At 41.8% G+C, this 19,209-nt stretch overlaps 1 protein-coding gene across 1 annotated transcript in view; it reads left to right on the top strand.

The window, feature by feature from the left end:
* Nucleotides 1-17,218, top strand: part of ABCG1 (ATP binding cassette subfamily G member 1) — a 54,855-nt gene extending 37,637 nt beyond the window's left edge. Inside the window, exons 6-15 of the mRNA XM_056505597.1 lie at nt 1,644-1,789; nt 2,421-2,544; nt 3,631-3,745; nt 4,389-4,537; nt 5,489-5,590; nt 6,680-6,848; nt 7,581-7,681; nt 8,097-8,255; nt 9,641-9,759; nt 11,084-17,218. Coding sequence (XP_056361572.1) covers nt 1,644-1,789; nt 2,421-2,544; nt 3,631-3,745; nt 4,389-4,537; nt 5,489-5,590; nt 6,680-6,848; nt 7,581-7,681; nt 8,097-8,255; nt 9,641-9,759; nt 11,084-11,312 — 1,413 coding nt within the window. The 3' untranslated portion in view covers nt 11,313-17,218. The remainder of the gene's footprint in view (nt 1-1,643; nt 1,790-2,420; nt 2,545-3,630; nt 3,746-4,388; nt 4,538-5,488; nt 5,591-6,679; nt 6,849-7,580; nt 7,682-8,096; nt 8,256-9,640; nt 9,760-11,083) is intronic.
* The last annotated feature ends 1,991 nt before the right edge of the window (nt 17,219-19,209 follow it).

The following is a 19,209-nucleotide window of genomic DNA, read 5'->3' as shown; positions in this document are numbered from 1 at the left end:
CTTGTCCTGAAATATGAAAACTGAAATATGAAAACTGTGGCAACTTCCTAGGCAGAGCAGCTGTTTTTGTGATTGTCCCTTGCGTGTGTTCATTTCCAAATTGTAGCAATTGGCATTTCTTCAGACTCTAAAGAATCCTTGAAAATCAGAAAGGGAAATTTACAGCTTATGTTTGGTAAACACTGGTTGTTTTTTATTGGAAAATAAATTTATATAGAAACAGCTGTTAACTTAGTTATACTTTGGAAGCCTTAGTTCATCTACACTTCAGTGAAGTTAGGACAAGCAAGTTAATTCACTTGTTCACACTGTCACTGTAATTACAAGCAGCTCTTTGAGTTAAAAACTGTGCTGTGTTTATTCAATGTGGTAGAAGAATTTTCTGGTTAGTGTTACTGGCCTGTGCAGGAGAAGATAATTCATTTTATTGTTGTAAATTGGAGTGTAAATGTTTATCACAGATAAATGTTATGAATTTAAACACTTGTGCTAGCAGGATTGCAGACTCTTGTTTAAAGCAGGGACAAGTGAAAACCCTCCAGTGAACCACAGTTTATGTTTCTAATTGTCCTTGCTTGTGCTGAGTCCTGTTTACCCTTCCTAGAGATAAAAGGAATGAGGTAGTTGGGCTTTTTTCCTCTGAGAAACAAGGCTTAGTGGGTTTTGTTATTTTTTTACTCCCTCTTAGTGGGACAGGGTACTCCTGGAAATCAAAATGAGGACAAGCAAAGGGTCAGGCCCTGGTTGGTCTCACCAATTTTCACCAGGTCAGGCATACTTTCTGGAAAACTCTCTCCATCCAAGCATTTAATGCTTTGAAAATTGGTGGGCTCTGTTTCCTAAACTTCAGTGAAGTAGGAATTTACATTCAAATTTTTGTGCTGCTTTCTGCCTTTGAAGTGATGAAGTTTCTTAATTACATGGGCAATATAGCTCATGGATTCACTCATTTTTCTGGCCATGCTTTTACTGAGGCCAAAGAGCTATTTCCCTTATGTAGGGCCACCAGACCAGATCTACAGTCACTGAAACAGAAAAAATCACAGTGCCTGGAATTGTTCTCCTTTTGCTCCAAAAACCCTGGGACGAGCTGTGCCCTTCCTGAGGCTGTGCCTTGAGGAAATCCCAAAGTCTGAGAGCACCTGTGACAACTGAATTGACTCTGAGTGGAATGAAAACACTTGAAATCAATGGCTGCACTTGAAAGAGCAGACTGTGAAGAACAGATGAGATAAAGCAGGTCACTGCTCTGCAGAAACCACTGGTTTTTGTTAGAGACTCCCTTGTAGAGACATTCCCATTCTATTGAAAGAAGCTTTTGGTTTCATCTCTGTAAGAACCCCTCACATGCTGCAAAGTTCTTTTGATGTCAGTGCCATATCCATAAATACACAGCTACAGAAGAACTGATTTCCCCTCCTTTTTCACCTCTTCACTGAGTGAGGTCATGTAGGACAAACAAGCAGAATTTGGGTCTAAGCATGGCAGATTGTTAACTCTGATCTAATAAATGCCACATTAGATGGAAAAGGGCTTTAAGTGGGTGATGAAACAAAGTCCTGAGCTGGTTCACAGCCTCCATGGAAATCAGTGAAGAGGCTGCAGGTTTTTTTATGTGCTGTGGAATGTTCTGTTCCCTCCAGGTGAAGGAAATCCTGACAGCCCTGGGCTTGCTGACCTGTGCCAACACCAGGACTGGGAGTCTTTCAGGGGGCCAGAGGAAGCGCCTTGCCATTGCTCTGGAGCTGGTGAACAACCCTCCTGTCATGTTCTTCGATGAACCAACCAGGTATGCTTAAGGCTAGAAATTAAAGACAGACAAATATCATTTTGCATAGTAGAACAAAGCTTCAGGAAAGTTATTCACCTCTAAATCCTTGGAAAAGGCTCATTTTGTGTTGCCTGCAAGCACTGAATAAGGCCAAGAAATAATTTGGTGCCTTGGGTCACTGCTGCAACTGCTGGGCTGAGGGGCTGTAGATAATATTTAAAGCAGACACAAACTGCAGGAGGAAGGGAAAGAGAGAGGAAAATATTGTGGCATGGATTTTATTTTTCAAGCAAATACAGCTTGAGTATAAACACTTTAAAATGTGACTTTTGGTAATGAATGTGATCAGTCTGGGAAAGTTATGAATATGTATCTATTCATTAAAGTAGGGAGCATTTAAATCTGCAGCCTAAAATGAAGAAGTCCCTCAAGGCAGCTTTGAGAATATTCTTTTTCATTCTCAGGCATGCTTCCAACTTAATTAAAAGCCTGATGGAGAAATACAAGCATAAGGTTGGCATATGATAAAATGAAACTGCTGCAGAGAAAATTTGTAAAAGGATAATAATAATAGGGAGACCAAGTAGCAAATGCACGTGCTGGTTTGGAGTGGTGCCTGTGGATAACAAACTTGTTTGGCTTTTCCCAGTGGCTTGGATAGTGCATCGTGTTTCCAGGTGGTCTCTCTGATGAAGGCTTTGGCCCAGGGTGGCAGGTCCATCATCTGCACCATTCACCAGCCCAGTGCAAAACTCTTTGAGCTCTTTGACCAGGTATTGCTCTCAAACTTTCTCTTCATGTGCAGCTCAGGGTGGTTGTGCTTTCAAGCTACACTCCTTAATCAAAAACCACGATTGAGCCATCTAGTTGATGGCTACAAATCATATAAAGAAATTAAATAAATAACAGCAAAATATACTTTTTGATTATGTTTTTTTTTTCCTTCTTCTCTGCCTGTTTCCTTTATTTATGTGTAATGTTTGTGAAGAATCTTGCTGTTAGGTTTGTGAAACCATGATTGTTGCAGTGGTGATTATCATGCCTTCACCCAGCACTGCTCCTGTGCACAGGGCTGTCAGTGAAGTAAATCAGATCAGTATAAAAGCAGGAGAGATGCAGTGTCAATGTTTGCAATGTTTCAAGCATATATTCTCATCCTGGATACACAGGTGTAGGTTGAGAAGAATTAATAAATATATATATATAACAATAATCAAATTTAGTATTGAAAATTAATTGGAATTAAGTCAGTTGGAGAACTTTTCTCCAATCTAACAATGGCATGTGGACCATGTGTGTTTAGATTAGATAAAAATGTATTTTAGTCTTGTTAGAGGGTTTAGATTAGTCCTGTGAGAGCTGGGAGAAAACCTCCACCACCACAGGTGAACAAATCCTTGCAGATTCCCAGTCTGGCAGGAAGGTTTATTTAAAGTAATATGGTGCTAAAAGTGAGAGTGATTGAGCTGTTTGCTGTTGCTGTGCTGTCCCAGCTCTCCTTCCATCCCTGCATCACCAGCCCAAAATATCCATAATGTGTGGAAATTACATGGCTTGGCTCTCCAGCTCCTTCCTGTTTTCAGCATGTGCCCAAGGCTGGAATTAGTGTGTTTCTGTGTTAATGTGTTTGAAGTCCTGCAGGCAATATGTGCAGAATTCAAACTCCAGGCACTGAATTTTCCATTAGTTGTAATTCCAGGCAAAGTTAATTTCAAGTGGTGACAGATCTTCCCAAGGTGCTCTTCCCACAGGGACAAGGAGATGTTATAAGGCAACATATTCAAATATTTTGATACTATTTCACTTTTTTTCTTACATCTTTTTTGTCTATTTTCTTTTTTTCTCTTCTTGTTTTCCAGCTCTATGTTCTAAGTCAAGGTCAGTGCATTTACCGTGGGAAGGTAACAAACCTTGTCCCTTACTTGAGAGATTTGGGGTTGAATTGTCCAACCTACCACAACCCAGCAGATTTTGGTAAGGACAGCTTGAATAGTTTATTTCATTTATTTTGTATTTTAGCATCACCTTCAGGGTGAAGGGAACCATGTTGGGATTTATATTTCTGTACACATATTTTTATGTGCTTTGTCCATATATGAACCAAAATTAAAAATAAAACTAATCAGAGTTTTTTTTTTTTTTTCCCTGAGTAATTTGAATGCCACCTAGTGGTGCAATTTAGTGAATATTTCTCTCTGTTAGAATTCCAGGTTCAGGAAATGAAAGATAAAGCATATTCTTTAGTGTTTCATAGTAATTAATATTAGTAGCTATTTTATGTGAATTCTGCTTTCTGGTTGTTTTATTTTTATCTTGAGCAGTACTGCTGTGGTATTATACAGGTTGGAGCATTGGGGGTTTTTTCAGTGTTGTTTCTTAATTTAAAAAAAAGGAAGTGCCACAAAAATAGACTTTTGTCATTTTTTGTTATCTGTATTCACTGTGTTTGCTCTGAACTGGTTCATTTAACTTTTTGGATAAAGAGATCTCTCTGAAGACTTACGGAAAGTTGCATTTAAATTTAAAAAGATAAATTTGCACGTGGCATTTTAAAGCCTGTACTAAAAAAAAAAAAAAAAAAAAAAAAAAAAAAAAAAAAAAAAATCTGGTTTTGCAGTGATGGAGGTGGCCTCAGGAGAGTACGGGGACCAGAACAGCCGCCTGGTCAGGGCGGTGAGGGAGAGGATTTGTGACACGGACTACAAGAGAGACGCGGCTGGGGAGAACGAGCTGAACCCCTTCCTGTGGCACCGGCCCTCGGAGGAGGTACTGAGTGCACCCAGCACGGGGGAGGGAGGCTGCTGAGGGCTTTCTTCTTTTTCTTTTTTTTTTCTTTTCTTTTTTTTTTTTTTTTTGGTTTTTTTTTTTTTGTTTTGCTTTGGTTTTGGGTTTGGGGTTTTTTTTGTTTTGTTTTGTTTTGTTAGGGTCAGGGTTAAATGCACAAGACATTATTTCTTCTTTGGATACAGATGTTTATTAGTTCTTATCTACATTACAGTCTACAGTCTTATCTACATTACTTATCTATCATTACAGTCTCACAGACCACGAGTTCTACAGCACTTCAAGCTAACAAACTAAAAATGGAGCCATATTTTTTTTTAATAAAGTTTTTTTTAAGGGTAAACTGTTTAATTAAGAAATGGTGCTTAAATTATTTTCATTTTTAATTTAATAATTACTTGCAGTTCGCAGTGTGCATTTTTTTATTTAATTATACAATGTTACTTAAACTTATGAGGAAGAAGGACTAGTTTTTGTTTTAAAACTTTTATTTTGTTTTATGTATATTTTATTGTTGTTGGATACTGCTGGGAACCAGGGAAGAAGCAGCCTTGAAGCCTTGGGTTTCTCAGGCTGCTTCTTCCCTGGTTCCCAGCAGTAACCAATGACATATTATAGTTTAAAACTTTAAACTTTAGTTTTTTTACTATGTGATTTATTTAAATGGCACACTTATAATTTTAGTTTTGTTATTTAATTTTTGGAAGCTTTTTTCATGGCCTCAGGTCGAATGCAGTGTTCTCCTGCGGATCACTGTCTGTCAGGACAGAAAATGTAAAATTCTCAGTGACCAGGGTTCCAACAGGAGGGAATTTAAATCCTCAGCCAGTGGAGGAGTCTCTGGGCACACTCAGCTGATGTTAATGGGCTTTTGTGAATGAAAAGCCCATTTTTGTTTATTCTTTTTGTTTATTCTGTGGTGTGTTTCTGCAGGACTCCTCCTCCACAGAAGGCTGCCACAGCTTCTCTGCCAGCTGCCTAACCCAGTTCTGCATCCTCTTCAAAAGAACTTTCCTCACCATCATGAGGGACTCGGTAAGAAAGGCTTTATAAAAACTTTTATAGCCAAAAGGTCTGTTCAGGTGGGTGTGAGGCAGTGCACTGCACCTCAAAGGTGTCCAGCAGCCCATGAATTATCACAGAATTTCAAAGGGAAGAGGCTGATCTTTCAGTCTTGCTGTTGCCTCTCCCATCTTCCTTGTGAGCAGCAGCTTTCTGCACAGCACTCAGAAGCACCTGGCCTAAAAACCCAAAGTTTAAATCCCCTCTGTGCTGGCAGCTCCCTCATACAGATATTAATCCTAAAAGTGAGTGGGAGATTTAATGCTGTATCACAAAATCAGGTTTTACAGAAAATTCAGGATGGCAGAGATAATAATTTCAGTGTGATATAAAGTTACTACCTAAGATCTTCATTTTTGGAAATAGAAAATGGGTAGACAAAAAGTTTACTTCCTTGCCATAACTTGTTCTCCCTTCCTACTTTTTATAAGTTCATTTGTCAACATGGATTAATTAATGACTTAACATCAGGAGAAACTGTAACTGATTTACTGATGCATAGATTGAAGGACAATGCTGTTTTTATTTATTTTTTTTCCTGCTAGACTCTAAAGGCTTGCAGTTGTTCCCAATGTTATTATTTCTTTTGTTCTTCCAAGCTTGTTGTGGAAATACTGAGAAGGCACAGAAAGCTAATTTATTCCTCATGAATTTACTTTGGTCTGTGCAAGCCTGAAATGCCTTTTCTGCATCTTTTCTGCTCTGGGGAAATTTATCTTCTAGCCCCTGATGAATAAGAGCTAGTGGCTCCATGATATTGTCAGACAGTGAGATTTCAGGCTGCAGCATTTGCAGTTCCTGCCTGTATTACCTGGAAGAAATTTCCATGGGAAGCTCATAATTTTTCTTACCCAGTAGGAAATGAACATTTCTCATGGCAGGGCATTGGAAGTAGATGATCTTTAAGGCCCCTCCCAATCCAAACCATTCAATGATTTATACATAAGATTTTCCTGGACATAAGTGCTATTTTCCTGCAATCCATCTGGTTTCAGCCACACTGATCAGTCACTGATTTTGAGCCCAGACTTTCTGATAATCACCACTCCTTGCTTATCACAGGTCCTGACACACCTGAGGATCACCTCACACATTGGCATTGGGCTGCTCATTGGATTGCTCTACTTGGGCATTGGCAATGAAGCCAAGAAAGTCCTCAGCAACTCGGGATTCCTCTTTTTCTCCATGCTGTTCCTCATGTTTGCTGCGCTGATGCCGACTGTCCTCACCTGTGAGTGCCTGGCCCTGTGTCCAGCACGGGGCAGGGGGTGCAGGAGGGTGTTGGGTGTGTCTGGTTTTGTGTAAGACAGCATTTCACTTGTGGTTCTGCTTCTAGGCAGCTGGGGGGATAGATCTTGCACCCACAGCAGCACTCCTGTACAAGCAGGAACAGGCTTGGCCAGTGGCACTTCTCCCTCCCCAGTTTTCCCAGGGTTTTTCAGCACACACAGTTCAGTGTTACAGTCCTGGGCTGGAATTTCTCCTTATCCCAGTGCACCTCAGCCATGCCCTGAGCTCGTGGTTGGACTTAAGGAGGATGGAATAATTTCTCTGGGACTTCCAAGTTATGACTCCTGCATAAAATCAATTTATTCATGTGGTGTCAGAAGCAAACTTCTGCAGAATGGGGTGTTTCATACTTTAGGAGTGCTGTTTCTTTGGATTCCCTGTTGGACCAAAAGGAATAACCAAGTTCTTTAAATTTTGACACCACTTTTAATTGAAAGGTCCTCTTGAAGGGAGGTTCAGCTCATCTGAGTAATCTGGTCCACAGTCTCAACAGTGAGCAGCTCTAGGGGCTGAGCTTTTATATTTCATTACAAATACTGAAACTTTTGCTGCTCTGTCCCAGTCCCACCCTGGGACTGCAGCAGTGCAGGATTAGATGTGGATGAACTGTGTTGTTTTTCTGTGAAGCACTATTGCACCCTGCCAATAACCGAATAATCTGTGCTCTCTGCAGTCCCCCTTGAGATGGGAGTGTTTCTCAGAGAACATCTGAACTACTGGTACAGCCTGAAAGCCTATTACCTCGCCAAAACCATGGCTGATGTTCCTTTTCAGGTACATGCTCTGCCTTTCTATAAACTAAAACCATTTAAGTTCATGATTGGCAACCCCACTTGCCAAGAGGATTAGTACTGGTATTTTATCCATTGGAATAATGGGGGAAATGTCCATATGGGTCAGGGATGAATCAGAAACACCCTGAGAGTTCAGGACTTCACAAAAGCTGAGACTTAACCCAACATTATTTTAATAAACACATGACCAGCTTTGCTTATTTGCAGGAGGGGAATTGTGAAGGGATGGGAGTGGAATCTGTTCCCTAAGACACCCCACGATGTCAGGAATCACACGCCTGTCGTGCCATGGAAAGGCTGTGGATTGATTAGAGCCCCCCCACGTTTCTGTCTTGCTCAGAGCAGCAGTGAGTGTGTGGCTGCCAGGGGCTAACTCCCAGTGCATGTCCCTGCAGATCATGTTCCCTGTGGCTTACTGCAGCATCGTCTACTGGATGACATCCCAGCCCTCGGACGCGCTGCGCTTCGTCCTCTTCGCAGCCCTGGGGACCATGACATCCCTGGTGGCTCAGTCCCTGGGCCTGCTCATAGGGGCAGCCTCCACATCCCTCCAGGTACTGATGGATTAGTGGGGTTTGGTCGATTTTTTTTTTTTTTTCTTTTAGTTAGAGTCGGGGTTAAAGTACGAGAGACGAAGTTTCGTGTTTGGACTCAGTTGTTTATAAATTTTTATTTAGAGTATAGTGTGTGCTACAACATTTCTAGTTAAGTTAAAAGAGAGAAAATGGAGTTGTATTTCCCTCATTACAAGGTCTTTTAAAGCTAAACAGTTCAAATAAAAAGCTAACACATTATTTGTACTTTTGACCTAAGGATTAAACATCTGTGACTCGCAGTGTGGCACTTTTTATCTAATTAAAAAAGTACCACCTAAAACCAAGAAGAAGAAGAAGGAACAAGAAGGAAGAAAAAACTTCCACCCTAAAACCTCCATCTTGTCCCATATCTGTTACTATATTTTAAAACCCCAAATTCCAAGCCCTTCACCATGTGATATTACACACTTCTATTATAACTACACCCCCATGATTCCAACTCCATCACTCATATTTAGAAGCCTTCTCCAAGGCAGTGATCCCCTGAGGATCAGTGTCTGACAGCACAGAAAGGTCAAAATTGTCAGGCTTCAGGGTCCCAACACTGATGCTTTTTTGTGGTCTCACAGGAGCTCTGCTGTGTCCTCACTCTGCTCCCTGTCACGGCTGCTGTGTCCCCAGGATGTTTGTTGAGAGGTGACAGGCAGAAAGTTCCTTGCTGCAGCAGAGTTCTTGATGCTCCCCTCTCACACCAGAGCACAGAAATGTCCTGGATGTGAGGCTCTGAATTTCCTGCCCCACCTGAAGGGGTTGTGCTTCCCCTGCTTGGGTGGATTGGCACTTGCTGTTCATCCCAAACCGCAGGACTGATGTGTTTCTGCATCCCCACAAACCAGAAATTTTCCACAGTAGCTCAGGAGAAGGTTCTTCCCTGCACGTCCAAAAAAGCTGTAGAAGGAAGGGTAGGAAAAGGCTTGCCCAAACCCCAAATTTCTGGAAAGGGAGGGACAGTGGCAGCTGTTGGCATGACTGGAAGGTGGCCATGTAACTGCTGGCAGGAGATGTGCTGAGGTGACCACTCCACAGCACAGCTGCTCTGTGCTGCTGCTGCTAACAGATGGTTCTCACCTCAATGTGCATTGATGCTGTCAAGATTTCTGCAGCAGAACACTTCATTCCCTCTCTGTGCCACCCTGTGGAGACCAGCATAGCCTGTACTGCATCACCCCTGTGCTTCTGCTCTTCCCCTCACTAGAAATCTCACAGAAAGAGAAAAATCAGCAATTTTCTAGTATTTGAAACAGTGATAATTCAAGAGAGAAGAATTATTCCCAAGAGTAATAGAAGAGCAAGTTAATTTTTACTTTTTCTGACAAGAGAAACTCTGTTCCTTCTCTTCACAGGTGGCAACTTTTGTGGGCCCAGTTACTGCCATCCCAGTCCTTCTGTTCTCTGGGTTTTTTGTCAGCTTTGATACCATCCCAACATACCTCCAGTGGATGTCCTACATTTCCTATGTCAGGTACTGCTGGGAAACCTTCACCCTCCCACCTAGAAATGCTGTTTGTTTGCCTTTGCTTGGTTATTTTGGGTGCCAGAGACTGTTCACAGCATGTTCTTTTAGAGTATAAACATACTCATACATATGATGTAAACCACATTATCTCACTGCATTTTAAGTTGGATGTGTTGTGAAATAAATAGGAACAGGTTACTGCCCACAAGTCCCTGTCAGTGGGATTTGAATTTTGTATTCAGTGGGATTGCACAGCAGGAAAATCTTCCTGGATTTTGCAATAGTGGATTTATGAAATAATAAGGACATCACCAACTGAGAAATTGATGCCAGCACCTCATTTTGGAAGAAAGTGTTGTATAATTCACTGCTGTATCCTAGATAGGTTTTTTTGGATAAAGGCTTGTTTGTAAGTTTTGCAGTAGCACTGCCACAAAAGGCACAGGATTTGTGTCACCTCTAATTTAAACTGCTGCTTTAAGATCCATAGGCACCTCATATGCTGTCTGTGTCTGACACAGCTGTCTTAGGATGGGACAATTCCCACCAGGAAACCTATGGAGGGATAGTTTAGACTAGAAACTGAAATGTTTATAGCTGAAATTAGGAGAGGGCAATTTTCCCATGCCCCATTTCCCCACCCTGGCCAAGCTGCACTATTACTGAGAAATCCCAGGAAAAAAAATCCTCTTTGTTGCCAAGTGAGGTCCTACACAGATTCCTATCAAAGATAATGAGACTGCACCCCCCTAATTAATACTTAGAATTCAAGGTGAAGCCTTAAACCATTGCCTGGCTCATGTGGGGTCTCCTGAAGCCAGAGGGAGCTTTCATATTTATAAGCTCCATGATGGTTTATCTCCTTGCAAAAGCAAATACTGGGAATATTATCAGAGGGAAGGAGAAGGGACATTCTAGATTGATGCTGGTTTTAACATATTTCTGACTTTAAGCCATAATTATATCCCTGTTGCTTGTTTAAAATTAAAAAAAAAAAAAAAAAAGAAGCAAAATTATGATGTCACTTTTAAATGGGGGATTTCTGAATGTGTGCTGAAGTTATGCTGCTTTCTGATCTAACATTTTTTCTTTTGGAGGAATTGCACTGTGCACTAACTGGAAGCAGTTAAAGGCAAAACTCCTGCCCTTGTTCCCTCTTATGTAAAATGCCCGTGACATGTGATGTGCCTGATTGCAGCAGGGATGGAACTGTGCCCCAAGACAGATGTGTCAGAGCAATATTGACCCCCTCAGCGTTCCAGCTGAGCTCTCACAGGGATTGTGTTGCACTTCTAACCAGATTTTCCTTGTAATCCCTCCTTCTTTCCAGATACGGGTTCGAAGGAGTCATCCTCTCCATCTACGGGCTGGACCGGGAAGATCTGCATTGTGACAAAGATGACACCTGCCATTTCCAAAAATCAGAGGCCATCCTGAAAGAACTGGATGTAGAAAATGCCAAACTTTACCTGGACTTCATTGTCCTTGGGATTTTCTTCTTCTCTCTGCGCCTGATTGCCTACTTTGTCCTCAGATACAAAATCCGAGCGGAGAGGTAAAGGAAAAGCAGCTGAAGCAATGCAGTAGGAGAACTTTAGACATGCAATAGAGGGCACTTGACATTGTCTCACTGTGGCAGGCTGGCCCCCAGCCCCAGCCAGATGCTGTCCTGGCCGAGCCCATGGAGAGCCACAATGGGATAGTGGACACACAGTGTTAAACCAGTAAGTCCAGTTGGCTTGGGTCATGTTTTCATTACACTTTCTAGCTTTAACTAGGAAGAAGAACTAGAAGGGAATTTTTCACCACAGATTATCCATACTGAGGCAGTGTAACTGTAACAGGAAACCTGGCTGCAGGAGCTTTCCTTATGAAATTTTGGGATAAGGTCACCAGGATGCCAGTCCTGGTGGCCAGAATAGTGTAATGTCATCTCTAGTTGACAAGGTAGTGAGATGCAAAATGAGGAATGCAAAGAAAATAGGATTCTCTCATCTTTTTAAATTTCATCTTTGCAGTTTTCTATGTATTATTTTGCAATTCTTTTCCACAGAATTACCCCTTCTGGCTAAAAGTCTGTAAATGTATTAATAAGGTAAAGATATCTTTTTAATATGGATACTTTTTTAAAAGAAACCTAAAGTGATTCAAGTAATTATTTTTGTTTCTGTCTGAATTTAGAATTCTGGTGCTTTACTTGTCGAGCTGGTCTCATATCTGAAAACTGTAATGACAGGAGGAAAAGGCAGATTCTGAATCTGCACTAAACCTGTGGTCCCATTTGGAAGCAGCACTGGATAGCACATGCAGTTAGACATGGTCAAGCTGTCACTGAATGGTTGAAAAAAATATTCTTTTGCAGTGTCTTTAAATCCTTAGTATTTGTGATATTTTGGGATACTAGCTCTGTTCATTATCTGTTTGATCTACCTCCTGCAACTGAAAATAATCAAAGCTCTCCAAGGCTCATTTTTAATTAAGTTGTGAAAGCAGGATCTGTCCCTAAAGTGATTGTTAAAGGAGTGCAAGAGCTGTCCACAGATCAAAGCTTGGGCTACTGTGTTAAAACACCTGTGACTGCCTCATCCAGAGGTGTTCATTGTATCTGCAACACACTCTGGTAGGGCTCTCCAAAAAATACACAAATGACCTTGTAACACTGCAGGTCTAATCATGCCAGGCAGTTTTGTTCTCTTCCCTAAGTCTACATGCACAACATGGGAATCAGTTGATCTGAACATCAGTGAAACTGCTATTTTGGGATTCTCACCTCTGTAAATTTGGCAGGGGGAATTCTGGTTCCAAGCTGATGGGAAATCTGTCACTGATTTTCATGGGTTTGGATTTTCAACCCAAAATGAATCCACCACACTCCCATTAGACACCTTGGTGAGCTTTGGTGCAAACTGCACAGCCTTCTGCCATGACTGTGAATTTACCTTGGTGTCCCAGACCCCTGAGTGAGGTCTGCACATTCTGTAAATGCATTATTCCCAGCAGGATGCTGAAGCCTTGCAGGTTGGAGGCAGCAACCCATTGAGGAGCCCAACAGCTCATGGCAGCAGGGTAGAAAAGAGAGACCTGGTGCATCTTCTGGCCCCCAGCAGTCAAAAATCCGCAGACTTTTCCAAGGCTCCATGGCTGTGTCTATCCTAGTGAAATAAATAGTGCCAGGGCCAGCTCTGTTAGTCCTCAGACAGCTGGGGCTGATAGGAATGGCCCCTGCACTGACTTTTACACTGTCTGGAAAAGCTCTGGCTGGGCTGGGCTGCAGCTCTGCCATTTAGCAGGGAAGAAAATTGTTTCCCAGATATCCTGGCTCGTGCCCAGGCTCTGTTTGATTTACCAATACAGACACAGACTGTGTGTATCTGTTAAACTCAGGACACTGAACTAAGCCTGTGCTCTGGAAGGGTTTGAATCAAGTAACTTATTTTAGGAAGACTAGCTGAACTTTCCCTGAATGTAAGGTTTACCTGTGAAAGCAAAATCAATCTTTACTTTAGAAGGAAAACCAAATTCCTTGCACAGCCTGTTTGCATAATTTTTGCTGCTGTTTTTTCTCAAAAAGCTTTTGAGCAGTTCTGCAGAATTTCCAGGCATAATCACGAGCAGGTATGAACCTACATGGCTGTCAGATTTGAGAAATTAAGAATTTGAGCTATTCTAAATAATATTCATAGCTGTGAACAGTTTTTAAACAAGGCACAAGATGAAATCCCTTTAGCAGAATGTGCCTTGGTTATTTCAAGACTCTCCAAGTATTTGTGAATATTATAGGCAGTTCGAACATTTTTGCAAGCAGACAAAGGACTACATTTGCCAAATTACTCTTGGGTTGCAGACTTCTGGTTCAGGCTGAGGTCAGAGAGTGTGACATCCCTGGCATTAAATACCTTCAGGGTTCATGTTTTGAGTTTACCAACACCATTTACCAAAAACCACCCTGGCAATCCCTTGCAGTGTTCCAAATGAGGTAACTTTGCTGGCATTTCCACACTGGTGTCTTGCAGGATGCTGCCCTCTCCCATCTAGGCCAGTTTAGCTGCATTAATTCCTTGGATTTCTTGTTATCCTCTGCTTTTACACTGTCTCATTTTATGTTTTTAGCCTCCAGCATGTCCTCCAGTACTGTAACTTTTGTTGTGTTATGGTAGCCAAAAATCTGCTTCTCCACGGGTGTTCCTGAGAAAATTCCTGCTCTGGGAATGTTTTTTGTCACTCCTTTTTTTGTTAGTTACAGTCCTCTTTCCAGCCTTCTGCTGGCAGCATTTAGCTGGAAGTTGCTATTCTAAGGAATGCTTTCAGACTGTAGTATCCCAGTAAAGAATTAATTCTCTGGAAATTCTGTGATACACATAGATGAGATAATAATTTTTTCCCTCCCTAGCTCACAAATTAACTAATGATCTCTCTTTTGTCACTGCTGAGGGACAGAAGCCTTTAAAATCCATCTCAATTATGTTTTCATCTACTGCAAAGGTTTTTAATGTAGTCTCAGGTTGGCTTTTTTTCTCTTTACATGGAGATAAATTCTAACAGGCTGGTATAAAACACATTCCCAGGTTAATGAGCATGCAGGTGCTGTTGTGTTAAGCAGCACTTTGTGAAGCTCTGGAATTTTACTTCGAAGAATAATAAGGCCAAGCAAGATTCTGAAGGCTTCAAATCCTCAATTTTCAAATCCTCAGTTTTATAGCCATAGATAAAGAGCCATAAATTCTTTGAAGTCAATGCCACTATTACCATTTGAACCAGTCACAGCCTGGCTAAAAGTGTAAGAGGCTAAAGGTTTCTAAAGGTCACTTGAAAACTGAATGTATGATTTTTGTTGGGATTGCAGGAAGACTTCAGTGTCCTGTTGGCCTCCTTGTTCTATTTTGACTTGTTTGAGATGTTGCTTTGGTTACTGAGTGCATTAGTTAAGACTTTAGGTCCTTCATATTTCTTTTGTTGTTTTTCTTCGTGGAAACTTGCATATAATCTGAAAAACCCTGAAGGTTTTTAGAAATAACTTGAAGCGTTATTATTTACAATTAAATAAAAGATTTCTAAAGCAGATTCTGCTCTTAAGAAATTGAGAAGATTCCATTGTTGCAGGTAAAAGGGAGTGGAAGAAGACTGGTGCTGAAATCCTCTTCAGGTGTTAGAATTTAGCACCTATTTTCATTAAAAGAGAGGAATATGTGCACATGTAACAGGGACAGCTGGTTATGTAAGTGAGATAATGAACTTGAGCCCAAGAACTGGGATGTCTCAGGTGATTGACAGCTCCATCCACACTTTTGTGTCAAACTCTGTGTTCTCAGCAGAGAGGAATGTTTTATTAAACACTGCTCCTGCAAGGAAGTGTGGTACATCCTGACCTGTGATCCTCACAGAGATCCTGCCTGGCCTGTTTACACAGTGCTGGGTGGATTTTGGGAATCTAAGAATCAGGGAGAGGGCCAACAAAGCAGATATCCTGGTGGGAGTCTGTTACAGACCACCCAGCCAGGATGAAATATTCCATGGGAAGTCTTGTGATCAATGCCCCTTGTTCCTGTGGGAGACTTCAACTTGCCAGATGTCTGCTGGAAATACAACAGAGCAGGGAGGAAAAGTACAAGGGGTTCCTGGGGTGTGTGGGAGGTGATTCCTGACAGAGATGGTGAGGGAGCCAAGCAGTGGTGATGCCCCACTGGATCTGTGACCAGAGAAGGGCTGGTGGGTGATGTGGTAGCTGGAGATCCTCTTGGGCACAGTGAACATGGAATTAGAGGGTTTGGTTCTTGGGGAGATGCAGGGGTGGCAGCAGAATTCCAGCCTGGACTTGTGGAGGGCAGACTGTGCTTGGGGGCTGGATGGGCAGAGTCTCTTGGGAGCAGCCCTGAAGGGTGGAGGAGCTCAGGAAGGCACAGATATTCCTAAAGAAATCCTAAAGGCACAGCAGGAGCAGGACATCCATCCTCATGTGACAAAGGAGCCATGAGCCATGAGCCAGAGAGGCAGAAGGACTGGCCTAGCTGAGCAGAGAGCTTTGGCTGGAACTCATAGGAAAAAAAAAAAACCTTTGGAAGAAGGGGCAGGCAAACCAGCAGGACTACAAGGATGTTGTGAGGTTATGCGAGGAGAAATTAGAAGGGCCAAAGCCCAGCTAGAACTTAATCTGCTACTGCTGTAAAAGATATTTTAAAATATTCCTGTAAATACAGCACTAAGGAGAGTCTCCATCCTTCACTGGATGCCATCCTTTATTTCCTGCCTGAACAGCCCCACAATTGCTCAGGAATTTCTGTGTGGAGACCATTTATAAAGTATGATCCTGTGAAAAGCTGTAGGGAACTAGAAGCAGGCAGGAAATGGCACTGTGTCATGTCCTCTGTGGCAGCTGGTGACAGGCTGCTCTCTGCAGTGCCACACACACTGGTGAGTGCAGAAATTCAGTGCTGAGTGCCACTGGGGTTAATCAGGAGCTCTGCCATGAGTGAACAGGGGCATTTTCAGGGATCAGCCCCTACTGCCCTCTCTTAAATACCTGTTCCCATAACACACACAGGGGTTGTTGTGGGGTGTCCCACTGAGTGATTTTTATCAGCCCACATACCACCCTTCATATTACATGTCTGAAAGTTTCAGGCTGAGCCTGCAAACATAGCAAGTTTCATTTTAATTCTGTTCAAAGCTTTATTTCTGTTTCTGTACATATTCCAAGTAGAGTTTCTGAAGGAGTAATTGTAGGGCACAAAATTGAGCTTCAGTCTTTTTGTTATTTTGAAATCTCACGACAGATGATAATTTTATGCAGTTGTCAGCTGTAGAACCTTTCTTTAAGAGATTCAGATTTCTGTTGGGACCTGTTGCCAGCACTGTAGAGCAAAGGGTGGCCAGTCAGGATGTGTCTCCTGTGGCACAAATCATGGCCATGGCTCAGCCTGCATCCTCTGCACTGGTTGAACCTTCAAAACACGTCCACCTTTTGCTGGTTCTTTTTTATATTTTGTTCTGGGGGTTTCCGTGCAGCTCAGCCCATGCCTACCAGCTGCTTGTGTCCCTTTTTTCTGGATGTTCATGGCTGCTGTCCATGTGGGATGTGAAAATGAGCTGCTTGGGAAGAATGCAGGATGGTCAAAGGTGGAGGGATGACTTTGAGACTTCCTCGAGCTACCAAAGCCCCAATGTGCTGGATCTCTGGGTGTGCTTTACTCTTTCAAGAAGAAAAAACAAAATTCAAAAATGTCTTTTTAAGCAGATTGCAAGGCAACATGGAAGTTTCTACATTTAAAAGGTGATGGGTCTTTCTACTTCAGTGGCATCTGTGATGTCTTTTTTTCCCACCCCATTGTAGCTTATTTTAGTGGCCCATTTAGGGTAATCATTATGCAAACTCCTTTCTGTTACTTCCAGAAACCAGTTTTCTTGGCCTCAATAATTATACCAACCCTTACAAATGTGAATTAGTTGATCAATTAAATAAAAAGAAAAATTCTCTTAAATTATGGCAAAAGAAAATTAAATTTGAGATGATGACACATATATCTTAAAAGAAGAAGATGATAACAAGTCCTGCAGTGGAGCCAAGCCTTTACCTGTGTCAGTAAAGATTTATCAAATACCTTATCTGAGTCAGTTGACCTTATTGTGAGATTCTGCCCTTGAACCTGTTTCTGAATTATTTAACATTTGGTTCTTTTGTTTTTCAAAGCAAGAGTCAATGCAAGGTGTGATTTCAAATCAGCGTGCTGAAGTGTGCATATTCTGAATATCTAATATGTCATTGTTGTCTCTTGTTCCTGTAATGCATTTGCATTACCATGAATCAATTTTATTCTGCTTCTCTAGAGACTATTGCTGCCTGCACGCTGTGATATATTTGCACTGTTGTAGATATATATATATACTTATAATGTAATTATATTATACAAACCATGTCTTTTTCAGGTTGCTTGTTACCTTTGTAGTTGATGCTTCCTGGTACAGTGGACCTGAGTAAAAATGTGGGATGTGGGGCATTCTGATGATATATTACAGTAATAGAGAAATCTTTGTATATTTCTGTATACTTAATACCTGTAAGAAGAGATTTGTATGTGCATTATTTTCCAAACTTAGGGCTTTGTTTTCTGAGACTAGAGAACATTTATGATAATGTAACACACACACACATGAAAAAAAAAAAAATCAAATAAAGTGTTATTATTTTCAGACAGATGCCTTTGTTCTTGTTCTCACTCTGAGGGAAGTGGAAGATGTGCTGGTAGTGACACATTTTCACTGCCTGCTCCTTGATCCTGGCAGCCAGCAAGGACATGAATTGCCTATTCCCAGTTGTGGTGGTTTCAGGTGACTCCCAGTACAGGTGGGTTACAGAAATACCCAGTAAAAACCCTAAAAAGCAGAACTGCAGTCACTGGGGGCTGGAACCAGATGGGATTTAAGGTCCCTTCCAACCCAAACAGGGCAAGCATCAGGGGGTGCTTCTCTGAGAAACCTTACACAATTGAAGGACTTCTGAACTAGTGGAATTAACTACCTTTGTATTTTCATCCCATCTTGGTTGATTTTTCTTCCATGGACTAATCTTCTGTTCATCTTCTCCTTGCTACCTGTGAGTGGCAGATGTCCCTGTGCTGTTCCACTACAAGAAGCAGGAAGGGATCATTCCCTGCTTTCTGCTTGGCACTCTGGAATGGGTGGGTTTCTTCCTCCCTTCTCCCCAGCTGAAGAAAAACTCTATTTTATCCTGCCAGTCCCATTTCCCATTTTAACAAACACCCTTTCCCCTCATTCTGCCACAGCACCTGTGCCATGCTCTGCAGCCCTCTGGGCATTTCTGTCACCAGGAAAGTCTTCAGCTGCTTTGGGCAGGCAGTATTTTCATTTCTTGTGTTTCTCCATTGGCCAAGGAGTGACATGCTTGCTATTTCTGCTGCTTCCTGCTGCACTGGCAGGGAAACCCTTGGGCAGAAATCCTGCCCTGTGCCAGGCCCCATGAGCAATGTCAGTGCCAGGAGGAGGGTTCAGGGTTGTGTCTGTGCTTTGGCAAACACTCACTTTGCCTGGGTGGTTTTTCATGCATTTTCAAGGCTGTTTCATGGTGTTTGTGTGTTGGGCTTAAGACCAAGCTTAGACAACATCACTGTCTTTGTGCCACCCATCTAAACCACCACAGCAACCAAATTACCTGCTTTGCTCACCACACTTCAAAGAAAACTGCCCTAACTTTTACAAGTTAAGTAAATAAATAAATACCACCCATAAATAACATGAGCAGTGATGCTTAGAGCATGGATTGCCCTAAGGATGCAATAGGATTTCATTTTCATGACAGTTTTCTCATGATGACAGAGATCATACTTTATGTTAAGTTTTATAGCCCTGGAAATAATACTTGATTGAAGGAATTATGTTCCCAAAAACTAAATGCTTCCCAGTGCCAGCTGTTGTCCACAGATCAGGAAGGGAAGAGGAGGAATG

The sequence above is a fragment of the Oenanthe melanoleuca genome, chromosome 1, assembly GCF_029582105.1.
Source record: "Oenanthe melanoleuca isolate GR-GAL-2019-014 chromosome 1, OMel1.0, whole genome shotgun sequence".
NCBI classification, from domain to species: Eukaryota; Metazoa; Chordata; class Aves; order Passeriformes; family Muscicapidae; genus Oenanthe; species Oenanthe melanoleuca.
Note: the sequence above shows the minus strand (reverse complement) of the source record. Positions and strands in the feature narration are given on the sequence as shown.